A 19,979-nucleotide genomic window follows, 5' to 3' on the forward strand; every position below is an offset into this window, starting at 1 on the left:
ACTCTCCTCTTTCAATCTCTGAACATCAGTATTTTTAATGCACCAATGGTACTTTTCATTGATTTGTTCTTAGGAACTACTGGTAGAAAAATACATTGAATTGTATGGCATGATAATGTCCACCCACCCTTCTCTTCTGTAACCCACTGCACTCTTGGGACAACCACCCAGACAGTGACCCTGGTCTCTCCTCTGAGATACACAATATGGACAAACCCGGGACAGCCCTTGAAGGCAGCAGCTGCCAAAACCATCATTAGTGCATTGGCATGCCTGACAATTTATTCTGAGCAGTCCTAGTCCAATACAGCTCTCATAATACACACACCCAAGTGTACCAGATCACAGGCAGCACTGATTTTGTATTTCATCTCAGCTGTCACAGCACATACACTACATCTGGTAACAGTGAGGAATAAGAAAAACTCTAGATCAATAATCATCCAAGCTTCAGCCTAATAAACTTAAGGTTGATCTACACTTGTATGCAAGTGCCAAAAAATGATGAACTCATATTCCTAATCTACAAGTCCATGTGAATCATAATATTCTGCAGCAGAAAATGCCTCCATCTGCTTCCCTCATTTAAAATTGAAATAAGCATATTTAAATTATAAAAAAGATGTGAAGAAAAATTTATAATCAAATCTGGTTGTAAGTTAGCACTAAGAAAAAAAGAATAAATGCTTGCTTAGACATCAGAATATCTTTAAGTAAATTCTTATTGTGGCCATCTTAGGCTAACTTGCAGCAAAAAGAAAAAGTTGATTTTAACATGCAGCTCTACAACTGCCTTAAAATAGTGGTATGGATGCTGAAGAATGAAGTCCTATTGGTATGACTTAATGTGCAGATCACCACTGATGACACAGGAGACAACAGAAACGTGGCTGAGGAAACACCAGCCTTTAATTTAAATACACACAGAACACTTGAAGCACAACTAAGATATACCATTTGCAGATGATTGGCTTATGAGGAGGCAGGGAATTGTATCAATCCAATTATGCCAGAGCAAGAGTGTGTCTGTGCATGCTCATGCACAAAAGAAAATTTGGAATATTGATCATATCTTCCTGTGCACAAGATCCTTTCTTACACAGATGCACAGTTTTCTTTCCCTTAGAGGTAATAGGAAAAAGACAAAAAGCAAACTAGTGAATTTAGTGACAGAAACACCAAACAAATGAGTTTCTCCCCTAAAGGACAGCAATATTTCCATGGCAGGGTTATCAGGCTCATTTACTGCTGATGCCATACCTGTTGAAGTTAATGTCTGGATAACTGGAATACTCAGACTTCATCTTCGCATTGCGACGTGGAAAAGTACAGAAGAAAGCATTGGCCAGAAAGCTGGAGATCTGCTCCTGGGACATGGTGATGGAGTGATTCATCTTCTGTTTCAGCAGAGGTATTGGCTACCAACAAAAGAAATGAGGGGGAGGAAGGGGCAGGGGAGAAAGGAGGGAAGGAGAGAGAAGAATAGGTAGTTTACTCTTTTTGAAAGAAAACCAGAAGTACAAAATTACATTTGTTATATTAGAGCAAGAGTAATTTAGGCCATTGGTAAAGCCTTTAATCAGCAGCACCGTTAAAGTCAAGAACAGTTAATTCAAGACAATTCAGAAAGGGCTTGCCTGGCAAACTGCATATTTCTAATCAATAATAAAAGGATCAGGGAAGCACAACTTATCAAACAAAACCATCAGGAATGCAGAGGGGAAAAAAATAGATGGGATGTAGCAAATCCTGGGCAATGTTAAAAACGGAAATAAAAATCCACTTTCAATAGCTGTATAGTTAAGACCCCTTCAGGGAATGCTTTCAGCTGCAATAAGCTTGCTTTGAACTTTACCAAGAAACCAGGAAGTCATGCCACAGATCATAACTGTATGACTTGCTTTGAATTTTTTTCCATCCTACTTGAAGAAATAACACTTGGTATTTGTAGAAAGTGTGCAATTATTCATTCTTTTATAATCAGAATGAACAAAAAGCTCAGCTTTACTTTGGTCTCCAGCAGTTTGAAGTTTTATTTTACTCTGGTCAGTGTTTCCTTCATAGAAAAAGAAATAAATGGCCAGAGAGAAGAAAGAACTCCCCAACTTGAAGCATTAGACATCTTTCATGTTATCAGGCATTAGCCTTCTGATTTTGAGCTTGGGCTCACAACATTCATGGTATTTAATTTATTAAATTATGTGTTAATATGGAGCATGGCAGGGGCACATCATTCTGACTGCTGAGTCCAGTAACCATCACAATAAATCCACTTGATAGGAGAAAGAGAACACAGTTTTCACCTGCTTCCAAAATTCTCAGCCATCATCATTAGCCTAGCACCTGTACAGCTACATTTTCATCCTTCTAGTTGTGAATACAGAAACTGCTGTTGATTCAGACTGTTGAATACCCAGCCCTGTTTACTCTAGAAAACAAACAAGTATCCCTTCATTCTTATAGCTACTACATTCACATTCACTGAATCTCATTCTGTCTTCTGGCTATTTAATTAACAAGCTTTATTAGGATGTCTGAAGTCATACAGCTAGAGGGGGAAAAAAGCCTGAGAAGCTCACTCTAATAAGTTCTACAAACCTATAAAAACAGAGTATTTTGGATAGTGTTATATTGGAATAAATTTATCTTTATGTCTAACCAAAAAAATGAGTCTGACAGAGATCTTTACAATTTACATTGCCTAGCAGTACATGATCTCTAAAAGGCTTGCAAGTCTTGTGCTTGACTTGTGCTCAGAAACTTCATAGCATTTTCAAACAACTTCCCTCACTGACTTACAAGCAAAAATAAAGTAAGAAATATTCATAGCTTGAAATTATGCATATACTTTGGGACCCTTGCAGCATAAAAAAGTAGGGAAATATTTTTCCTGTTTATTCCCAATAGGATAAATTCAGAAAATGGTAACAAAGAAGTTTACAAATTGTTGTCACCCTACTAATACGTTACCTACCATACATCCTCACTTGACCAGCCCAACTCACTTTAATCAGATTCACTCTTTACAGAACTAATTCTCGTAGCATTCATATAGAATTATTGTATGTGTGCAAGCTCTAAACAGAATAAAGTAAATGAAAGCTTTATGAAAATACCACTTCTAAGATTAAAAAAATTCTAAAATAAAAAATTAGATCAGATTGAAATAAAATATTGAATCAGATTATTGAATTGTTCCAGTTTCTAAGGCTGATTTTACAACCTGATTTGTTGTGTGGTCATTTCATTTAAGAAATGCAAGGAGCAACTTCAGCACATAGAAAGGAAAGGGTTAATGAAGTTCAGGCTAAAACTATGACAGTGAGATTTACTTTTTTTTGCATTCTATTACATAATTACAGATGTGTATTGTCAATTCTGCTCCTTAGGTCTCATCTGCCTTCAACACAAAAATTACAGCTTTTATTAAGAACATAACATGACCCTGATGTTTTGACCTTAGCCACCAGCTGCAGTTTGCAGAGAAGGGCTCTGCCACAGAGCACTTGCTAGCTGGGTTTGCTTACCTGGGTGCAGATAGTAGGGAGACACAGTGCCAGCTTGACCATATCAGGAAGAATGGACTGGAACAGATGCTGAGCCTCTGCATCTTCAAGAACCTGTTAAAAAAATAAGGAGAAAAAAAAGCTTTTTACCTCAGAAATAATGACTGAATTAGAAGTTTGTGAAAACAAGACCTATGCAAAAGAAACAAGAAAAAAAAAGAAAAAACTGGCCCTCTTAGCTTCATGCCAAATCTGTAACACTTTCACAGCAGTACCTCACTGAATTCACCTTGCAATAATGCACTGAGATACCGAAACAAGTCTCACAAGTTGCAGTTGAGAAAACATGTCACCAAATGCCCTTTAAAGAAAGCTTGAGTAAGTTACCATTTTATTCTTTCCAAGGCAATGAACGAAATTTTCATCTGAAAAAATCACTACCTAACCACAGAAGTACTGGAATGATTTACTCAAATTTCATATTCAGGTCATATTCCAAGACAAGTACCTGTGACATCCTCCTATAAAGGACAGATAAAATGCACTCCTGGCTCAGATCAGTGGGCCTCTGCAGCAGCAACAGGAAATCCTCTGCAAGAGGATGCAATCCTGCACATTTTCTGCCATCCATCCCCACCATGTTCCCTCAAGAATTCCAGCCACTGTTACATAAAGGTGCAGCCTGCAGGCCCCACAGGGGCAATCTTTTCAGGTTGCAATCTTTTCAGTCTCTTCCTATAGGACACCTGCCACTACAACTATTTCAGCTGCCTCACCTGCTCTTCTAACATACTTTCTGAGAAGGGGAGACCAGAATTGACAACACTGAAAACAAATGGGTGCACCCATGTTTCACAAGGCCTCTCAAAGCTTTTACACCCAAGAATAAGTCACATCAAAGCTTTCTTGCCCTGCTCTCAGTTCCCCCCTGACATTGTCTGACCCACTGTGTTTGGCTGCCAAAGCCTATCAAGTCAATATATTCAGAGCAAGTCCAGGAACCCACCCACATGCCTACTGATGTATCACACACCTGTTTTTCAAAGATGCAAAAATTTCTTTAAGGTAGGCAATGGTCTTCTAAGAAAAGCTAGGATAAGAGGTTATAAAAAGAAATGCAACATGAAGTGGCACAGTTGCAATATGTGAAGCAGCACAAAAGCCTCAAAACTCTCAGTCTGCTGAATGAATAGGCTGAACAGAGATGTAGAGAAAAGCACATTGCTATGATGTGGAAGTTTTTCCCCTCATCTGTGGGTACAGGCATCAGATGTCAGTGGCTGTTAGATTTGCATGCTGCATTCAAGGCAAAAAGCAGAGAGAAGAGAACACACACCTTGCACTACAGTGGGGAACAGAAGACAAAGGTCACAGCTCAGTTTTCTGTCTCCATCCTTCCCCTGCAGGGAATCTGTATTTGAGACCAATACTTTCTACCAGTTTCTAGACTAAAATCCTCAAAATTCTGAAATGGTGGCTTTAAAACTACACAATATTATTTTTCAAGTAACACTTAAAAAATTGATTTGCTACCAGTTTTGCACAAAACCAGTTGCAGACAGAATGGATGAAACAGCATGAAGGTATTATCAACTTGAGTCTCTACAACACTTAAGACTAATTGTGAAATCACAGGAACAGATCTTTTTAGTCATATTTTCAGGGCTTTGCAATTCACATTTCTATGGAAAGTTTCACATAGGCTTCAGAATATAAAAAAGACACTGGCAATTCTCTTGAGAAGGAAAACATGGTGCCTCAGACTCAAGACACACTGATCCTCATAAACACTGAAAATATTGTTTGAAGGTAACTGTAGCAACTTCTGCTCTTCCAAGATCATTAAAATAACCATAGAAATATCTTGGCTCTGTTGTCTCCTGCTCCAAGTAATAATATAAAGGGATAAGAGTACTTAGGAAGTTGAAAACCAAAACACAAACAAATGCTCAAAGCACAAACAACTTCTGTTCAGAAAAAGGGGGAAATACAACAACATCAAGACCTACAAAGTTACTTTGTATGCATTATGTATGCTGCTTGTGGAGGCATAAAAATGAGGGTTTAATATAAAGTTTTAAAATGAAAGAAGAACTTACAAAGATCAACAAGCCCAGGAAACACAAAAATAACTTGATATGAGGAAGAATCCAAGTAACAAACAAAGTACTTCTGAAAGTAAGATGGGAAATGAGCAAGATGCATCTCTCCTGTTGCTGGCTGCATATGCACCTACATATTTACACAGCATAAGTCAAACCCTGAAAACTGTGACCTAACCTTTAACATTATCTGCTCTAGCAGGAAAATTTGCTCTGTTCTTAGGCACAATGTTTTTAAGTGCCATAAAGTAACCAAATGAGCATTTAAAATCCGGAATTTCAAATCTCAACCCATAAAATGAATACGTAAGTTACAGCTATTCAAAAACTGACATTTAACCTCAGATGTCTACCAGGCTGTCAAATTCTGATCTTCTCTTCCCTTCGGGTAACACTTCCTCTCTTTTAAAGCTGACATATAAATAGTGGCTGCTGTGCTTTGCTGACTGCCACAGACTACACAGTATGACTTATCTGGTGACACATTATGGCACCAGACTTTGTCAGAGCTGTCAAGACTTCAACCTTTTCTTTATGCTTCTTTGAAAACAACATAATAATAGCGTGAGACAATTTCTTCCCAAAACAGAGGCAGGCCAGCAATTGCACAGCTCAGCTCTGATGCAGAATACTTAACTATAAAGGTCACTTCTACTCTGAAATCCTACTTTTCGTTCTTCTTACCTTCCTAATGATGTACCAGAGTATGCTTTCTTTTCTATAGTATTTCTATGCATGAGTTTTACTAGATCTCTACTAATGAAAAATGTCAACATTTAGAGGTGTTACTGCCCAAAAGTGTTCTCCTTGACTTCTGATTATTCTTACATGTGAATGAAGCGAATTTTTAAAAGAGTTTTGGGTGCCATGAGGACCCCACAACTTCACAATATATGATCATTGTGAGTTCACAGACCTTGTCAATAAATTCCTAATTCAGCATTGTTCTCTATCAAATGGCCACATCCATGTAACTAAAGTTTACCCTGTCTGCCCAGACACTCTTCCTGTACAGGTAACATTCCCTTGAGGTTTCTGTGAAAAAGAACACCTGCAAACCCCTGGCTGCTTGGCCCTCACAGCCTCTTTTGACCACTCACCCAGCAAACCATCACCCATGCAGCTTTGTAGACTCACCACTGTCACTGCATATTCTCAGCTATGCTGAGTGCAACAGAGCCTGGTGTTACCTGTGACAGTCTTTTCAGGCTTTGAAAGCAGCAAAAAAGGAACACTCAGTCATGGAAAGTAAAAGAATTCCAGGACATGGAGTGCTGACAACACAGCTACATCTGGCAGACATCCCACGATGCACATGCCAGCCTGAAGAACCTAACATCAGCAGAGAGAACACCTGGTCAAGAACTGAGGGGAGATTTATTCACAAGGCAACTCTCTTTAGGAAGCAGGGACTTCTACTGATGTAAAATCCAGCATATTTAGAGTGACACTGCACATTCTACATATTTGATGCTGCTGAAAGAGGAATGTGTTCATTCTATCCATTCAAACACATGGACACACCCTCACACACCACATTTCATCACTTCCCATGTTCATCTGACAATTTCCTGACATCCTTCATCTTGCTGATTCTACAGAAAAATAATCTGGAGGTGGGGTTAGTCTGTCCATGCAGTAATAAGTTGAAGCAGTCTACCAAAAAGTCATGCATTATTAGATGTGTGCAGAGTGGGTGTTAAGTGAGAAAGCATCAGTCATGACCCTTGTCAAAGGGCTACAAAGGCAGAGCTTGGATAGCAACTCTTCTCACTGAAAAAACAGGAATGCTCTGGTCAGAATGAAGTTGCTAAAACAAGCACCTCACTTGGAAGTAAATCTGCTAGTACAGGAATGTCTGTATAAATTCACTATTGTGCTTTTAATTATGTACAAGTTTTTCAAGGCTACAACTCTGCAAATACTAAGAGAAAAGACTGAATTTCCATTTTTAAAGGAACTAACATTTGTTTTCTAACTTAAGGAATTCTAAAATGTGAAATGGTTGTCAACAAGACTTCATAAAGGAAAATACACTTAAGTACCATAGCAATTTTGGTTTTAAACAATTGATCAGTTTCTCCTTTCCTTATTATGCACTACTGTCCTTCACAGCTTCCTTCAGTATTTGAAACAAAAACATAAATACACTGTTGACTTTATCAGTGCTCCAGCCATGCAAAATACATAGGAATTAAATACATGCAGGGGTTATACCCTGAGGGAAAAGTACATGGAGTCAGAGTTGCAAAGCATGACTTGCTTTTTACCAAAGAAATAATTTGGCAACTCCATCACTATTTTCACTGGAGTGACTGATTAAATGAACAGGACTTAGGGCTCTAATTCCTAAGATGCAAATGGCTCAGTGAGCTGTAGCAGAGGTATGAGCTCTTGGCCAAACCTGCATTGCAATTTAGCAAAATGAACATTTATCCTGCAGCAAAGAGGCCTGACTAAACATGGCTGTAAGTAATGGCCTCTTGTCACTATAAACCAGTCCTCCAAAATGCAGGGACGAATATGCCTGACAGCCTAATAAGAAGGATCTGAGGTAGCATGGGGTGATAGTGATGGCAGAGAGTTTAAATCTAAATCTGACTGCTCATCAAAGCAGACAAACCACACGTAGGGTACACAAATTTGGACAGCTCCATCTATCACACGGGAAGGCACAGCCATCATGCCAACAGGCAGGCAGCATGCTAAGACAGCAATGGCTTAATGCTTTCAATTTGTAGGGTTTTATATGCCCATATTAACTTCTGTGGCAGGACAAGGACCAAGTGAATCATGTTCTTAAGGATGAAGAGGAAAACCAGAGTGCTTCCTTCAGACTATCTCTTATTTTCTAATTGTAAAGGATTTTGAACTTCTGACTTTTTCCTTCCCAGCTACCATAATGCCTCATGCTGTCAGTGATTTGAACCATCTACAGTTACTACACTGAACTTTCCAGTAACAAGTTTCCAAATTATTTTAAAGTAAGATATCATATAAAGGTGAAAATATAAGATATCATTTAGAGGTGATAATGCTGAACTAAATAATTGGACAAGCCAAATAACTTGTATGTACTCTATTTACAGTAGGTTCATTCTCCTAATTTCAGGAATAGGTTTTTTCTTTTTCCTTCTTCACTATCTTCAATTTACCTCAAATAAAATATCTATTTATATTTTTATAAGGTATTTTGAGGCACATGAAATACTTCAAAGCTGAAAACACTGTCCTTGGAGGTATTTTAAAAATGTATGGATGTGGTGCTTAGGGACATGGTTCTGTGGTGGACTTGGCAGTGCTATGTTAATTTTTAACTCTATGAACTTCAGGGTCTTTATCAACATAAATGGTTCCATGATTTTGAGGCATTTAAACACCTGAGTGTGCTCAAACAATCAGAACATGCGCCCGCTCCTTTATTGCACTTTATTGTTTTCATTCTCTCTTCCTTCCAGAAGAGAGAATTTCCCTGTTCTCCTGACTCATCCAGAAATCCCCTGCTTCTTGCATACTGCTTAACACTTAAACATGGGGAAGTCTAAATCCATGACTAGAACTCTGCAGTGCCAATAAAACAACAAGAAGCTGGTTATGACATTGAAGTCCTTTACTTGAAAGTAACCAACCTCAGACTGGCAATCTGTACTCCCCTTCTTCCTCTAATCCTTGTCATAGGTGCCTTTAAACATCACAGAATCCTAAGCGCAGACTTTCTCAATCTGACATTGGAACAGATGGGGAAAAACAACTGAACAAACAAACAAACACACAAACAACAAAAAGGCCCATGTCAGTTCCTATTGAGTGACTTTAAAAACTAATCTATTTAAATTAAACCCCCAAAACAAGCATCACTATGTAGTACTCTCTACAAAGCCTTTCTTTCTGCACAGGGAGGAGATCAATTCTACTTAAAGACATTGTGCCACAACTATCAGTGCACTCACATCCAGACAGAGACACCAGGCTGCAGCCCAGTAACTTGCATGTCTCTGCAAAACAGACTCATCATAATGTCAAATACTGTACATATTAACAAGACTGAAACATAGAAGAAATGTGAGCTGGAGGGTGTGGTGTGTGTGCATTCTAGTTCCCATTTTATCATGTCAATGGATTTCCAAAACTGCAGGAAAGAATACTCTCATCTGCCTCTTCCAGTTCCTTTACAAAACTAATTCAGTAGAAAACACACTCAGCTGTCAACTCCATCCCGTTTATTGAGCGCTTGTCTGATTAGAAACAAAAGGAAGGACAAAGTAATCTTTGGAGGAAAGAAGAAAGAAACCGTAACACTGGATTATGCAGAGAAGAATCTTATTTGAGAACAAGAATGCTCCTGACATTTATCAAAACCACAAACTGACACTTCAAAAGGAAAAAAGAAGACAGCTTACAACGCAGAGGTTAATTTGGTTATGTTTAATTTTCTTCCCTCCAAAGGCTCATTCACGTCTTCTGCCAATCCAACTCTGGAATAACCTCTCAGGTGTATCATCCTTAACAACCTCTGCTTTGTTCTCAAAGCTTTTAAACATTCTAAATAAAATCTGAGAGAAGAATGTGTGTTTATTTTTCAATCTCTTCTTAATGGTTTTAGAAGCCCAGTTGATACTTCCAAGGAACTGGAAATCTACCCTCAGTCATTTTCACTACCCTTCAGGCCACCAATAGCTTCTACCTCTATGCTGCTGCAGAGTGATTCTGTCATGGCTAGAAGCATCACAGCCATTTCCAAAGCAGTGGCAGAGTCCTGGGATGAAATGTCAAATACCACTTTCTAAGTACTTTCAAGTTACTCTAGGGAAGTAGAGCAAGTATGACCTTGCCTCTATAGAAGAGTTGTAACATGAGGGGAAGATAAAGTTCCTTTCACCTGCCTGATACAAGTTCCCAGTAAAAGTGATCTGTTCCCAGGCTAATTCAAAACTTTTATCTCTCTGAATATAATAATAGAGGAAAAATATTTACTACTGCTATGATTTATAAAACAATTTTTAAAAACAGTGTAGAAGTGTTTGAAAGCCTTCAGATACTAAATACGTGCTGCAATCACTTTTGAAACTTTGGCACAAAAAGATTCATGAGGCAACACAGCTGTTATCCTTATGGAAACTGCATTTTCTTTAATATGCCAAAACAACAAGCCAAAACAAAAAGTCAAGCACAGGAAGAAGGGAAAAAAATAGGATCAAGTAAAAACAAAACTATACCACTGCAGATTTTAACCAATCTATAGACTATTTTTTGCTTGACTGTCAGTATTACACAGACTCAAAATGACCAATATTTAAAGAAAAATATCTAGTAATTACAATTTTATTGGCCAAATAAAACCCTCAGACCATCTTGAGGGTATACACTTGGCCACTTTTGCAAACCTGCTCTTTAAAGAATGCATGGCAGCAGTAACAAACTCTCCAAGGAAGCCATATAAGCAAAATCAGTTTTTCAGATGAAAAGGAAGGAGGGAAAAACCCAGGAATATAATTACAATCTACTTCCTTTATACTTCATAGTCATCCTAAAAAATGACAATGCCTCTTTACCACCTCCCTACCTACATGTACACCTTTTCAGCAAGCATTTCTCTTGAAAGCTTTGACCACCTGGCTTTGTTTTGTGGGGCTTTTATATTCTAATGGCTCAATACATTATAAATATTTTTTTTTTAATCCAAAAGCACTAAGCAGCTAAGGAAAGCCCCCCCCCCCCAACAAAAAGAAACTTCTCTTAGTCACTTGGGATACATAGGTGAGCACAGATAAATGATGATTTACACATAATCCAGTCAAGAAATCTATTCATCAGTCCTCTGACCCCAAAACAAAAAACAAAGCAAATATCAGATGGCAGCCTTTAAACCCAGAATTTTCAGGGTTTTTTATGGTTTTCTTTTCTTTTTCAAAGAGGAATGTTCTCAAGACAGTGAAAAACTACAAAAGAGACACTCAGAATGTGTCTTTACATAGATCTTTATTAAAGCACTGAGTATCCACAAGAACCTGGGACACAGCACAATTATATCTCTGCACCTGCTATGTGCAGCTATCCCTTCCCTGATAATTCCAACTCAGCAGTCATTGCAACAGTGCTTACAAAACACCACTTAAAAATACTCAACTGTTCTTCCAAGACAGTACAGACAACTAAGAATAAGCCTGTAATTCCCTGCTCTTTCTCCTCTACAATGTTTAGTTTCTAATGTCTTGAATGTGTACAAGATGCATATTCCCCCCACCACAGAAAAGCTCACCTTTTGTTCAATATGGGAATAAATTCCTTTCTGCTGCTGTGAAAAGAAAACTCTTCATGGCACACTCAAAAGACCTTTTCAGTTTAGATTTTAAAAAGGTAATCTGATGTAATGAAAATTGCTTGAAAACATCTGGACTAAAGTAAAATCCAACAAGGAGCAATGGATAGGCTATTTTCAGCCTTGGGACATTCTGTTTCTTGCTTAAAAGCCTACTTTTGTAGTGCTGACATCTCTATACAATGCTTACTTCTGTTAGTACTGTCCAGACAATTACAAAAATGATTTATCAAAAACCCAGTCACCAGAACAATTTGGTACTTCAAAATTCCTTCTATTCCAGTTTCACTGATTACAGCAATCACTTTTTCAAGCAGATCATTCAAACAACAAAACAAACAGGAAAGACTGTCATGGTTCATAAGACCCACAAGGAGACAGGAGTGGGGTGAAACCCTACTAGAACATAAAGATTTCCCAAGATATGCACATACTTAACTGTAGCAGTCTTCTGTGTTTGGTCTTTTTCAAATGAATGAAAATCTAGAGCTCAACCATAATCCAATTATACTACATTGCATTTGCATCATCTTCACATGTTGGATTTATAGTCATTTTTTTAGATCAACGTTTGAAAAAACCAGTAAAAAAATGGAGCCATAATTTCCAAAATTACCCAGGTAATTTGAAAATTTTCTCAAGGTTATTTTGGGGTTATTAAAGATAAGACTATACACCTACAAGAGACTGTGTGGTTCTGTGGCTGTCTGCAATTCTGCAATTAGAGTATTTCATTGACAATCGAGCTCTTAATTTTATTCAGTTATCTCAAAATGCAACCAATTCTTTGAGAGGAAGCAGACACACTGCCAATATTTGCATGTCTGATTTTTTTTGCTCAGTTCTCTATCATTTAGTATGCTCTAATTGTAACTCAAGTTACTTGTATCTGACATTTTCTGAAAGCAGCAAATTCAGTCCAAACATGCTAGTATGCTAGGTAGTAGCATACATTTACATGATAAACTACATTTTGGCCAAAAACTGCACTAAGCACTTTCTGTAGATATCCCAGGTTTTACAGGTTTGTACCACAATCAGCAACACACATCTGCTAGGTGTTCCAGTGAAATACATTAGTGTACTTCTATTTACTTTAATTATTCTTAATGTCAATGAGTCTTTTTAGTCAAAGCATTGACTAAAAAGACTCATTGGAACAAGCTCCATCACTCCTCACTTTCAGAATATTCTCTTATATTCTGGAATCTGCACACAACACCTGCAGTAGAAAAAGTGGTATTTTAGAAAGTGTGTGTGCACACACCCATATAAATACTGCTAGGCTGAAATTAAAATGGCAAGAATTTGTGAAAACAAAAACCAATTTCTAGTACAGAGTTAACTTCAATTTTGCAAGGAAAGGAAACCAGACTTTTGGAAGATCAAAACATATATAATATGGATGTGTGGTATTTGTGGAAAATAGAAAGAGATGTATTTATAGATCAATTTCTATACATATTTATCTTATTACTTTATTTATGTGTTTTTAAATTACATTTATGGAAAATTTTGAAAAGGCATTAAGTGAAGTTCTAAAAACTTACAAAAAGAGACTTGCATGTAAAAGCAGATGGTAACAAAGTCTCCCATGCCAACTGTTCTGGACTTCTAAAAGGATTCAGCATGCAGTAGCATCCATCATGTAAGTTTTAGTGGAAAGAAGTGAGAAATGGAACTCCTTTTCTAATCTTGTATCAAAACTAATTACAGCTCTAATTCTAAGACAACTATTTTTAAAGGATGTAGAAAAATAGCAATATATTCCTTCAGTTTGACATGTGAGTTTGTTTTCTTGCTACATGGCTTTTTATCAGATTTTACAATAATCTGAGGTTTCTGCCACAAAAAATCCCAACTGCTAACAGTCAGTTTGGAGGCTAAAGCCAGTGACCTCACACTTGACTGCAAAAGGAGAAAGAGGAGGACAGACAAAGTGGTCTGGTAAATTCTTCCCTCATGCTGAAGGTTCTTCCCTGTAATTAAGTATAAAGAAGGGAAGAGACTGGTCTTTTTAGACATCACTATCATTTTTCTTTTCATCTCATAGAAAAATCTTAAAGTTATACAGCTTCTTTTGTAATATAAAAGGATTTCCTGGGTGCTGAATTTGCATGGGAATCAACAGCAAATATGCAATTACTGGCCATTAAATAGACTGATTGGCTTCAACAGCTTTCCCAAAAGACAGAAAGACCACAAGGCATCCATACACAGGCACTGCAGACACAGACACAGTTTTCTCTACACTAGAATCAAATCTAACAGTTGGAAATTGAGTATTACACAGTGGAGAGTGTCTTTGTAAAAATACTGATAGCATATCCCCTCTAAGAATTCCTACTTGAGTCAAGTAGGCACCAAGGGTTTAAAGAGAGCCTGGAAAAGCAAATTTTGAAAGGCATAAGTGCCTTAAATGATTCAAGCATTTAAAATGCCAATGACCTTTAGTATTTTTGCCTCTTAGAGAAGTCTATTGTATAGATGCCATACCTTTCTGTCAGCAACATCTCATATTGCACACTATGCAACAACAGACCCTGCATGACAAGGGCACTTGTCTCAACTCTCAGCTTCAATGCAGCCAAGCCATAAGAATGTAAAATGGACAATAGCTCCATGTACAACAGAATGACAGTAGAATGAAAGCACAGCAGCAAAGGATTCCTAGGAAAGTCTAACAGCAAGAAGCACAGGTAATCAGCAGCACTTCCTCCTTCGCAGTAATCAGTATCAGAAATTCCCAGAGCCCTCTGTGGGTGTCAGTGAGATCTTTCTAACAGCAATTTCTCCATATTCCTTCAAAACCTGATGTAAGGCATAGCATCCTCTAGCTCCCCTGACAAGGGGTTCCACAGCATTCAGTATCTCAATAAGTACTTTTGTCTGGTGTTGAAACCCTTACCTGCTAAGAACACTCATCTGGTGTCCCTTAACTGCTGTGATAGAAGAATGGACAGTCATTCCATCTTCACCCTCTCTTACATTTCTTTTGGACAGCAGTGTTACACCCATTACTCATGTCCCTCAACTAAGAAGATAAGGTGAAATGATCCTAACTTATTCAGACATTTCTCATATGGAAACTATTACATACCTTTGCATCACTCCTGACTCCTCTCCCTGTATGTACTCCACTTCCTAAACTTTCCACCAAAATGACCAAAGACTCCAGACAAACAAAATATAGTTATGGATCCACTGTACTGAACCTGCAAGAGGTATTATGATCCATTTGTCAGACCAGGTACAGCACCTCAGACACAATCACTGCCTATGCCACACAAATTTACCTAAACTCAATCTTTGCCCTATGCCATTTTCAGATTTAAACACTCCTCTGTTCCTGAAAGGGGAGGACAGAGGCAAGCAATAAGAGGAGGAGTTCATTGACAAGAATTATGCTTAAGCTCTAAGTGACTTTAAAGCAATATAATAAAACCAAAGCATGTCCAGCACAAGGAGGCCCAATCTAAAGCAGTACACCACGTGATTCTCTTAAATGACAGAGCCCTACTACTCCCTTTAGATCAAGTTGCTGTTGTCACAGATTAGTCTAAGGTCCAAGTCCTGAGTGACCTAACTAGACTTTTTATTTCATGCACTTAGGAAAAAGCAAAATAACTTGTTTTTGCCTGGAAGTGGAATGGCAAGTCTAGAAGAAAGAAAAATAAAAACTACCACAGTGCATAGCACCGTTGAGCAAAAGCATGTAATTAATACCCAGCCCATCATCACTCCCAGAAATAAAGCTCATCTATAACACATTGTGGGTTCCAGTACAGCTCCATCCATAGTGATTTCCTCACATTTTCTTTTCTGCTTGTTGCTTACTCTTTCCTGGCTTCTGGTAAGTTCTGGGAAAACAGATGCAAGGATGACTTCCAAGTGACAAGAATTTTGCATGTACAAAGAAAAATATTAGCACTAATAATTTTCATCCACAAAGTAGTAACTTGAAGAAATTCTAAGCATGTATGCCAATATCAACAGACAGATGGCAAAACAAATGAATACAACACTGTGGAAATTCTGTAGAAAACAGCAGAAGAATCAGATGTCTGAAGTAAACAGCCACCAAGATCTTTACATACACTGTTCTATGAACAAATTCTATGTTCTATATACAAGTTTTATGAAATTGTCAAAAGAAACAGAAAGGAATCCAAACATCCCAATTTACCTCACTGTACAAACAGGAATTATATTTCCACACATTAACTGACATTCAAGAGAATCCTTTGGAAAGTGTGAGGGCTCCCTCTTCTGGCAACACTTGGACCAAACTGCAGAACTTGCAGGTTGTGTTGTTCCAAAAAAAATCTTGGCTCACATACATAATATTTATTCCCTATTAGTTAAGAAAGCTGAAAGTGCTTTCATCTTAAGGGAAAATAAACCTAAGCCAAATAAACTGGTAATTATTGCTATTATAAGAAAATTTACTTGAATCTTACAAAGTAGTGTTTAAAAATAATGCATATTTTGATAGTATAACTTGCAAGAAGCTATACCTAAAATAGGAACCCCAATGCAAGACTGATATGACAGTATTTAAGAGATTAATAGATAAGATGAGCTGTGCCCATAAGCAGAAGATAAAATAACAAAAGGCACTTTATAACCAAACACAGACCTATTGAAGTAATATCTGAATAATCCTCCACACAGACACCACTAGATTTACAGACACAGCTCCCTTCTAAATCACACTACAAAATCCTTGGTTAAGCAGGCACTGGAAGTCAATAGTGCCCAACGATATAAATACATATCTGACAATCACAGATATAAATACATATCTGACAACCACAGACTCTGTTTTAATCTTTTTCTTTTAATATATATTTGTGACCACATCTCCTTCTGTTGAGCTGCTGCCACCCCCTTTGGGCTGATGACTCAGACCAGCTTTCCTTCTAACCAACCCCCTCAGCCTTGGTTGGGTAAACCTGAAACAGCTCCTCTGTACCCTCCAAATCATAGGATAAACCAGAAAATACACAGGCTAGTGGTAAGCCCTTAATCATTAACTCATAAATACAATGAATTCAAAAGCACTACAGCTCACTATACCCAGTATATTTAGGTCATTTCCACAGAGGATGTCAGCTTTCACACAAGAGCTGCTCACTTAGACTGCAAGCATTCTTTGAAAGCAGATGCCTTGTTTATTTACAAAGCTTGGAAAGTTCACACATCCCTTAATAATGGAAAAATTCAAACATTTCTCTGCAAAATCTATCCCCTCCACCTGTCCTGTAAACTCAATATATTCAACAAAGCAAGCCAGGGCTTGCTTTTGCTCCTGTGGTCTACAAGAGGCAACTCTGTCACAAGCTCTTCACTGTTTCTTATTTAAAATACTGCTGCACACTCTTTTAACTTGGCTGAAAATCTGTGTATGAAACAGATCTCCACCTTCATCTGAGAACCACACAAATAAACCATCATTCTCAGGATACAGAAATTTCCTTTTCATCCTCATGAAAGATTGATGCTGATCCCCAGTTTATTTCCCTATTGTTCCCTCTCCTCTGGAGACAGCTGATATTACTTACGCTCTCTGGCTGATGATCTCTGAATCTAATCACCCAGAGTTTTCAAAATCCCAAATGCACACTGTGAACACATCAGGACAAGCTCAGTGGTGCTTGTAGCAATATGATGTGAATCTGTTATGTTCCTGAGTCAGATTTTGAACTGAATAGCACTCATACTTTAAAACATTCTAATTTAGGTATGCATACTCCAGTAACATATGAGTGAACTCAACAGGCCAAGTTCATTTTGCTTAACATCTCCTGCTCTGATCACATGGCCTCAGCAGACATCTATTCACATACATAGCAAACAAAATTCACTTCAAAACAAATTTATTTTCCACTGAGTCTTAATAGGGCTTAGCAAGCCCCTCCCACAAAAACAACTATGTGTGTTTTAGAAGTACTTCTGATGTATTGAAGAAAAATACAACAATTTCTACTACATCTCATTTAACCTTGCATTTTGCTTTAATTAACATAGTTTCTAAGTGTCAGTCAGGATGTACATTAATATTAGTCCAACTTGCATTTGAGACCTACTATTCATTTCCCTTTCCCATCCTCCCCATAAAAGTACTAATACCTAATACTTGAAACTATAAAACCCACCCCAGTCTTTCAAAGGCTCTACAGTTTAAATTCACCACCTCACCAAACAGCAAAATTTTTCTGCTATACCAGCAAAGTACAGTCCATACAAACACCACTGCAATAAGACATTAAGTTTTACAAAAAAAGAATAAAAAAACCAACACTTTTTAAAACAAAAAAAACATTACACTGGAAATATTAATATGATTTCTTAATAAATCTGGTCATCATAAAACAGAAAAAGGGCATTTCTCACCTTACTTTCAGGAAGCTTAGATATTACTGAAGAACCCAAGTTACATGTATAAAATTTAAAATTAAGTCAGTTTATAACGTATAATTGTTGTTTCAGCTGAAATTACCACCTAAATAGCTGCTCATTTAGATATCTGACAACTGGAAATAAAGCCAAAAGCATTGAGACATATAGGCAAAATAGTCACTTTCATATTACTTTTCCTCCTACTTTAAATCAACTTGTTTTACCTTCTCACAGAAGTCAGTAAGAGCTGTGAAGTCCCATTTCTTGGAATAAGCAACATTGTACCTCAATATGGCCTCCTAAGGAAGAAGCACAACAAAAACAGAGCTAATTATTAATGGAAGAAAACCCATTTTAGGAAATTCCCTTGTTGAAGGAGCAGCACCATCTGGTGGCTAAAACCTGCCACAGAGCCTGCCAAAATCCAGAACACTTAATTTGCTCTATTAATACTCTAGAAAATCCTTGATACTGAACTCTCTGGTTTGCTTTAGCAATGAATAAGCTTCAGTCTATGGGTTTTTTTCTCCTAACACAAAATAAAACAAGGCATATCTCCCAACAAACAACATAAATGCTCCCCATCCCATGCTTGCTCTTGTTAAAGTACTAATAAAAGTTATTTAAGGTATAAAAGCAATATAGCAGAAGTTGTACCAAGTTTGGGAACTTAAAAAATCAGAACCACGGCAAATTAAATAGGACCCTTTACAACAACACCACCCTCAAAAAAGTCACAAGAAAAAAAAAACCAAATAAAATAACATCAAGGGAAGTCTCCTTAGCTGCTGGGGAAGGTCTATTTGTTCATTTAAAGTTTATCTATAGCATCCTCCTCCTTCCCTGCCTTTCAGGTATAACCTAAAGTACATTATTCTTCACCAAAAAAACATAATCGAACTCTTAAGCTGCTCCAAATCAATATTCATGTTACTGTAAGACTTTGTGCCAACACAACTGCAAAAGTTATCAAGAGCATTAGCCCCCAAAATCTACAGATTTTTGTCAGCAGCTTGAATTGTAATTTCAGTGGAGTGAACTGATGTGAAGAGTTATTTACTATTTCCAACTCTCACCTGTGCATCCCCAACCATCTGGCTACACAAAACCCTCATGCTATGTTTACCACAGGCTTGTATATACTGCTGGACAAACATAGTTTTGTGTAGACCTTAAAATGGTCATTCATTTAAACAATCTGAATAAATTCACTGGTAACACTTAGTACTCATTAAGAACCTTCCTTCTTAAGAAATCCCTGGAAGAGCAGAGACTTTTTCATAATTTATTTTTTTAAGTCATTAAACAAATAGAACCAAGCCAGAATCACTGGTAGTACACAAACAACCTGAACATATTTATATGCATATAGACTTGATTTCAAACTGACAAGCCTACCTTCAAATCATGTGAGCAGGTAAATTTGTTAAGTAAGGCAGTTTGGATTAGTTCCCATCGACTTCCAGCAGTTCTATCTCCATTCTTTAAAGTAAAAGCCCAAAACAAAGTCAAATTAAATTATTCAAAACATAAAGACACATTTACTGTCATTTGTAAAATTGGTAAGTGAAAAGACTAAGTGTATTTGATAGAGACTATAAGAATTCTTTGTTTCTGAGTTGAGTATCAATAATCATTATAGAGTTTTTA

At 37.4% G+C, this 19,979-nt stretch overlaps 1 protein-coding gene across 1 annotated transcript in view; it reads right to left on the reverse strand.

Annotated features, from left to right (window-relative positions):
* Window positions 1–19,979, reverse strand: part of PARG (poly(ADP-ribose) glycohydrolase) — a 62,244-nt gene that overhangs the window by 31,737 nt on the left and 10,528 nt on the right. The window contains exons 6-9 of the mRNA XM_066554539.1: window positions 19,728–19,811; window positions 18,554–18,628; window positions 3,528–3,620; window positions 1,261–1,418 (exon numbers count right to left, since the gene is read on the reverse strand). Of these exons, the coding sequence (XP_066410636.1) occupies window positions 1,261–1,418; window positions 3,528–3,620; window positions 18,554–18,628; window positions 19,728–19,811 (410 nt within the window). The remainder of the gene's footprint in view (window positions 1–1,260; window positions 1,419–3,527; window positions 3,621–18,553; window positions 18,629–19,727; window positions 19,812–19,979) is intronic.

This window comes from Molothrus aeneus, chromosome 8 (genome assembly GCF_037042795.1).
Source record: "Molothrus aeneus isolate 106 chromosome 8, BPBGC_Maene_1.0, whole genome shotgun sequence".
In the NCBI taxonomy this organism is placed as follows: domain Eukaryota; kingdom Metazoa; phylum Chordata; class Aves; order Passeriformes; family Icteridae; genus Molothrus; species Molothrus aeneus.